The sequence below is a fragment of the Sinocyclocheilus rhinocerous genome, unplaced genomic scaffold (genome assembly GCF_001515625.1).
Source record: "Sinocyclocheilus rhinocerous isolate Xijiao unplaced genomic scaffold, SAMN03320098_v1.1 scaffold7990, whole genome shotgun sequence".
Classification (NCBI taxonomy): Eukaryota; Metazoa; Chordata; class Actinopteri; order Cypriniformes; family Cyprinidae; genus Sinocyclocheilus; species Sinocyclocheilus rhinocerous.
This window is the reverse complement of record NW_015652378.1, coordinates 15979-23026: the sequence shown is the minus strand read 5'-3', so window position 1 is coordinate 23026 and position 7048 is coordinate 15979. Positions and strand designations below refer to the sequence as shown.

Sequence of the window (7048 nt, the reverse complement as noted above, 5' to 3'; positions counted from 1 at the left end):
AAAAAAACATGCTGGGTTTTTTTTCCGGACATTCCATTCATTTCTATGGCTGGGTCAAAATGACCAGTGAGGGACACTTTTGTTACTTTTTTTTTTATTACACCCACATAGAATCCTCGAATCGACTCAAATTTTTTGTGTGTGCTCCAGGGACATGCACATACATTTTGAGGGGCAGGGGCTCAAGTGGAAAAAAAGGGCACTTTTCATATTTATTTAAACATTTTTCTAAACAAAACGATAAATATATTAGGGTTGAGCGATATTGACAAAAATATATATCTCAATATTTTCTGTGCAATTCTATGCAATTTTATGTCATTTTTCCCCACCAGATGGCATCAGAGACACTCGAGCCGCTTTCACACTGCACGTTGGTCCCGGAAAATTGCCGGAGGGCCTTCTGTGTAAACGCAAACACATCCCGGGATTGATTCCGGGATTGTTTCCGGGTTGGGGACCTAGTAACATTGCCGGGTTCAGTCCCGCAATGAGCTCTGTGTAAACAAAACGTTATCGTGCGACTCTTTTACCGGGTGTTTTGAAGGCAGATCAACGTTCGCGACGAAAAAATATGTGCAAACTGTAATGAAGCAGAGATCAGGTAGCTCCTCACTATCTGCGCTGATCGTTTGCCAGCTTAAATGAAACCGAACGGGTCACATTACACGTCACATCGTAATGTCACGTGTCTTTACGGGATGTGTGTGAACACACACACAGATTCCGGAAAATCACTGGCAGTGTGATTGAACCACAATCAAACGATCCCGGGACACATTATCCATGTATTTTCCGGAATTTCTGTGAAAGAGGCTTCAGTGACCTAAGTATAAATATGCAGAAATTGTCTTACTTTTTGTGTGTGTGTGCGTGTGTGAAAAAGTGTACAAAAATATGCTAATTTGCATAAAAATATCCAGAATTTAATGTGAATAAAATAAAAATTATAAAAATGGACCAATATAAGCTTTCTGGACCAAAAAATAAATAAATAGTGTCATTTTTGGCCTTCGGGTCATTTTGACCCACGAGGGACACTTTTGTTATAGGTCGGGAGGGACGGATGAGGGTTAATTCCCTCCTTATTTTGCTTTTCCTGTCCTACCAACCTAACTGCATCAGCATATGATACTTTTTCCCCTTTCTTTAATCTGCTGCACCTCCACTTCCCTCCTATATATTTCACATCCCCAATATGCAACACTATCGCTTCCTCTACAATTGCAACATTTTGGTCTCACTCCCGCCCCACACTTTCTGTATTCATGATCCCCCCCCACACCTAGCACATTAACTTTTTCGTTACCTGTGCGCGAGTGAACCGTCCGCGGGAGTGCCGGAGCGGTTATTTATTTGTATGGTAACTAATTAATTCAAATAACAAAGCGATTACACATATAAACACTTAAAAAATATACTCTGCAGTGTCACTTGCAGCTTTTCCCGAAGCATTGGGAACTTTCAGTAACTCCCCACTCTCCAACTTCTCCCTGATGCTCTGCATGGTCAACTGTCACCTGTATAGCCTACTAATGTGTGCGTGTATGAGTTGCGTATTGCGTAGATGATGTATAGGTTAATACTTATAATATAATCAATATAACTATATTTCATACTGTAGCCTATGTGTGCTCTGCGCGTATATGGACACAAGAGTAAGGAGAGAAGCTAAATAAGCCCGAGCCCAATCTTTAAAAAAAATAAAAATGGCCCGAGCCCGGCCCGAATGGACTCAGCGTGTCAGGACTCGACGGGCTTGCTTCCCTATACTTTATCGGTTTAATGTTTATTGCTATCCTCGAGGCCTACTTTACAATACACACAGACCATTGCATGCAATTATTTCTTTTGGAATCAAAACCTTTTTCTTTTTGTTCTTTAAATTTTGGAGGAACATTTTCTGAGTGTCCTCCCAGCTAACACAATTACGTAACTGTTACGTATCTGCAACGTAATCTGGTGACCAAAGTTACGTCGTGGCGACGTAACAAGTTTCGTCGTGGCAACCGGAAAAGTGAAAGGTGCATATACGTCGCCGCAACGTAACTTTGTGACGTTGCCAGTAAGTAACTGCAACGTCGTGGCAACGTCATGGCGACCTCATGGATCCATAGTCACGTGTTGGTAACCAGTTCGTCATTTTAATTATTTAATCAATATGGGCGGACGTAGCTAATTTAACTTGTCCTCATTTGCCCAAAACTATTTAAGATACCTTTTCAATGACATATGAAAGACTCGAATTTGATTAATTCAGTTCGTTTATTATAGATATGCCTATAGAGAAAGCACAAATAACAAAAACATTAAACAGGTTTATAAACATGTAAATGAACAAAGATTTTCTTCAGAAGCTTGAACATTCTCCACATTTACTCCTCCGTCTACTTACTCCCCCACGTGTCCCTAAACAAGAAAAATGAAAGAAAGAAAGAACAGGTGAGTGTTTTCCCATTTTAACATTAAAATACACAAGGCAATTAGCACTGAAAGAAGCAGCAATATGTATTAAGCAGATCGTTTTGTGTTAAAATCGTTCACTTTTAAACACCGTCACAAAAGTTACTTTGTGGCAAGGAATAAAGGAAACGTTTTTGTTTGTTTGTTTGTCACAGCGTAACCGTTTAATGGGTCCACGACGAAAGGTAATTTGTCAAGATTTGGTACATATGTTTCACTTATGTTGGGGGTATTTAAAGCCCGAATTATTGTTTAGAACAAACTAGTATTTATTTATCTATTTTTAATAAAATATATTCATATGGCAAAAATAGTATAGCAAAAGTAGTCTTGTGTGCATGGCAAAATAGCACAATAATAGTGTATAATATCTCTAATTGGCTGAAAGCCCTTAGCAACATTCAAATTGATCTCCGATTGGTTTGCGCAGGAGATACTGATCTGAAGATTAACCTAGCTGTTGAACGTTTGATTTCAAATTGTCTGTAAACGCGGCGATTTGATTTTTTTTTTATCATAGATGTACACTCACAATCAGCGGTAAGTTTATAATATACTGATCGTATTTTATATCGATAAATACATTTCTATAAAGTTCTTAAGCGTCATCAATTGTCAAAGTGCATATGTTTGGTACAAATTGCATGGTCATGTTGAGTATAGTAGATGATGGGTAAATTCTAGTTTATAATTGTTACAGAGGTAAGATCTGTGATTTTAAAAGGTGCATGTTGTCAATTTCATGTGTAATTTCACAGGTGTATATTTTAATGAAGAAATTCTTTATTTATGACAGTTTTTCACGTGTTCGTGCACGTGTTATGGGCCATTTGTAATCGTCAGTGTTTTTATTTTATTTTATTTTATACTGCTTCTGTTTGGCTTTTAATTACAGAACATTCTCTGCTTTTCATACCTCAGCACTTTTATTTATGTGCGCCGGCGCATGTTTAAGAGTCTCTGCAATTAAACTTTCTATCTCCTTCTCCCCAAGACCAGCTTTCCATTTCATGACCGCATCTGGAATTAAACAGAAGTCACAGCCGTTACAGTATGTAATACCATAACGTTGTTCATGCTTGTTTTATCAGTGTGTTTATTCATATGTTCAATTGTGTATAAATTAGATATAAATGTCAAGTGTATAATTTAAATACAATGTATACACTTATAATTTAATTAATCATACTATTTTGTCATACTATAAAAATCATACTAATTAAAGTATCTTTACAGAAAGTATTCCAATGTCAAAAACTGAATTTTTAATTTTGTTAAAAAGTAAAGAAAAATAAAATAAAGTTGTGCTAGAAAATGCAGAAAGGACTTGTATAAAGTCAAGACAATATGATGTAATGGCAGCTTTACTATTTCAGTGTCAAATTTGTTACACATTTGTCTCTGTTCATAAACTAATCATTGTTACTCACGTGTGATAACTTTGCACATTGTTGTTTTAATCAGAGCCAGCTTCTTTCGCTTCCCATGCAGGCTGTAGTGGCTCCATACGTTGTTGGTGGCTACTGCCCGCATTACCCTCCTTACACACTCTCCTGGATTGGCCCCACCGATAAGGCTGAGATGGTGTGTCTGGAAGAAAATGCCATTTGTTGGCATGCAGGTAACCAAAGGTAATAGTATACTCATTATGCTGTAAAATGTTATACCAGTTTCATTATATGAAACCTATTTGGCCATTTGCAAAATTATGGAAAAGGGATACCAAAAATTAAAGTCATATCATTTATCATATCATATCACTTTCGTGAAGTTCTTTCTTCTGGTGAACAAAGGAAGATATTTTGAAGAATGTTGGTAATGAAACAGTTGCTGTTCTGTGTTGACTTCCATAGTAGAAAAAAAAATACTATGGAAGTCAGTGGGGGCCAGAAACTGTTTGGTTACCAACATTCTTAAAAATATCGTCTTTTGTGTTCAGCACAAGAAAGAAACTCGTACAGGTTCTGAACAAGTTGAGGGTGAGTCAATGATAGAATTTTCATTTTGGGGTGAACTAACACTTAAGAGGTAGATGTAAAATAAATGTATTTCATACTAGTTTGCCTAATCCTAAAAAATGATACTGGTATTGATATAAAATCTGCAAAGAGAAGGTATAATGATGTTGGATACTTTTTTATTTTTTTATTTTGTTCTCTGAATTAAGTTGGCACCCACCACTTTCTTTCTAAATTCAGGGTCCTTAAGGTGGTTCTCAAGGTCCTCCAATTCCTCCTTGCACTGAGCTGTCTTGAGGTCCAAGATATCGTCCTCCCTTTGACGACTCTGGTTCCTCCGCAATAGAAGTAGAATTTCCCTCTGGGAGGCCGCCAGGCTGTCTACTTTCTGCAGCAGCACATGCAGTGTTTCTGCAATAAAGGTGTTTTTTTTTTTGTTTTTTTTTAAATCAAGGATTGAAAAAAGGTTTTTATTTAATTTTTATTTTAAATATTAACAGAATAATTCACAAAAAAAAAAAATTGAGGTAATTTAGAGGTAAACGCGTTTGTGTACACCTTTTTGATCACATTTAAACACATTTGGTATCTTGTTGTATCTTTTACCTTTGAGGTCTTTTGGCATTGAAAAATCTCTGGGAGGCCTTGTCCATGGTTGTCGCTCCACTGAAAAGGTAACATCACAATTCTGTTAGACAATTATGCAGACATTTAGTTTTTTCTTTTTAAGTTAAAGGGGTCATATGATGCGATTTCAAGTTTTCCTTTCTCTTTGGAGTGTTACAAGCTGATTGTGCATAGATAAGATCCCTGAAGTTGCAAAGACTAAAGTCTCAAAACCAAAGAGATATTCTTTATCAAAGTTAAGACTCTGCCACGCCTACCTAAAATGGCTCGTTCTAACACGCCCCCACATATCTACCCCACTATGTGGAAATATTAGCATAATGCCACCCAAATGTGCACGCAAACAAAGAAGGCATGGTTTCAGTAACCGCAGTTAGTGTAGAAGCAGCATGTCAGGGAGACGCTGTGTGTTTCTAGGCGAAAGCAAAAGCACTTTATTTAGCCTTCCGAAAGTAGATGCATTTAGGAATCTTTAAGATCACTTACAACAGAACAGCAATGCATTTTATGGACGACCGTTTCGTGAACCTAGGAGAGGAGGTAATTCTGACTTTACTATGACAATCTGGCGCTTCTGAATCAGCTACTGTAAGTATGTTTTGTTATTAGTTTAAGTATTTGCTATTGACTGTTCAAATGCAGAGTTTTGCGCATCATGTCTGTGTGTGTGTGAGAGAGAGAGAGAGAGAGAGAGAGACAGCGTCACATCACAGTAGAGTCAGCTGTCTTAACCGCGGCTTGTGTACTGCATCATTACTGTGTCTGTCACGCGACTCTGTTCCCCTTTCAGGCTCTGTCTTTACATTTATTTTGAAAGATGAAGCTCGCGATTATGGTAAGGGGCGTTACATTTCCGACGAGTGCTTGCGGTGTTCGGCCAATCACAATGCACTGGGTCAGCTGGCCAATCAGAGCAGACTGCGCTTGTCGGAAGGAGGGACTTTGTAGAAAACGAAGCGTTTGAGAGAGGCGGGGCATAGAGGACCTACAATAATGTACAGTATTTGAAAAATAATGTGTTTTTTGAACATTAAAGCATGTCAACATATTCTGTTACACCAAATACACAAAATAATGATCTTTAAAAAAGCATCATATGACCCCTTTAAAGAGAGCCCGGTGGGAGTGGACATCCCCTGTTAGAAAGCATGTACATGAGGCACACATCTTTTAAACCCACTGCTTGCCATAACAAACTCCTAACCGATGGACAAACAGTAGACACACGTATATCAAACAAACCAGCTTCCTGAAGACAAAGAAGTAAGGGATTCCATGACGTAGGTGCCCTTTTATGGCATTGCTTGCTCAGTCTGGTGACTGCCATCAGCAAATTGAATTGGTGTGTTTGCGCATGTGCTTTAGACACCAGGAACACCCACAGCATTAAAATCATGATGCAGTTCCTCTTCAAAAAGGAACCAAGCACTTCGCATTTTATATACTGTACAACAGTGTTTCTCAACTGGTGGGTCGCGACCCAAAAGTGGGTCGCAAGACTGTTCTGAGTGGATCGTGGAGTGTACAGTCAAAGAAACAACATCAACAACAAAAATGTAATTCTAAATGTTTTTCTGATGCGAGACTTTTATTTTGAAAGATGTGCGTGAAAGCTGTTGACACTTTTTGCAAGACTGCCTGAGAAAAACGTGCTGTCGCGATTCAGTATCTGTGGTCAGATAAGATGATGTCAGGCTTAATGTCAGTCTCATTATTCTATCGTTATTTTTGTAACTTATGAAATAAAAATTCTCTCACCTCAGAAAAACGAACTATCCTGTCCTGTCAGACATTATACTGTGCTTGTAGCACGCACTCTTCAATTGCACGTGCAAATGCGGCGGTGCGCTGTATATAATTTCACTAAAGCGCAAAAGAAACTACGAGCATGCAACGTGTGAAATAAAAGTAAAGTACCAATAAATCACATAACTGGTACTTTGTGTGTTAGCTGGGAAGGATTTGCATAAAGGTATGATATTGTTTTTTAAACAAATTAT

General features: G+C 38.0%; 1 protein-coding gene across 1 annotated transcript in view; it reads left to right on the top strand.

Annotated features, from left to right (window-relative positions):
• LOC107714899 (gastrula zinc finger protein XlCGF8.2DB-like) overlaps nucleotides 1-505 on the top strand; it is a 17843-nt gene extending 17338 nt beyond the window's left edge. Inside the window, exon 4 of the mRNA XM_016520894.1 lies at nucleotides 336-505. Coding sequence (XP_016376380.1) covers nucleotides 336-505 — 170 coding nt within the window. The remainder of the gene's footprint in view (nucleotides 1-335) is intronic.
• Nucleotides 506-7048: the final 6543 nt, after the last annotated feature.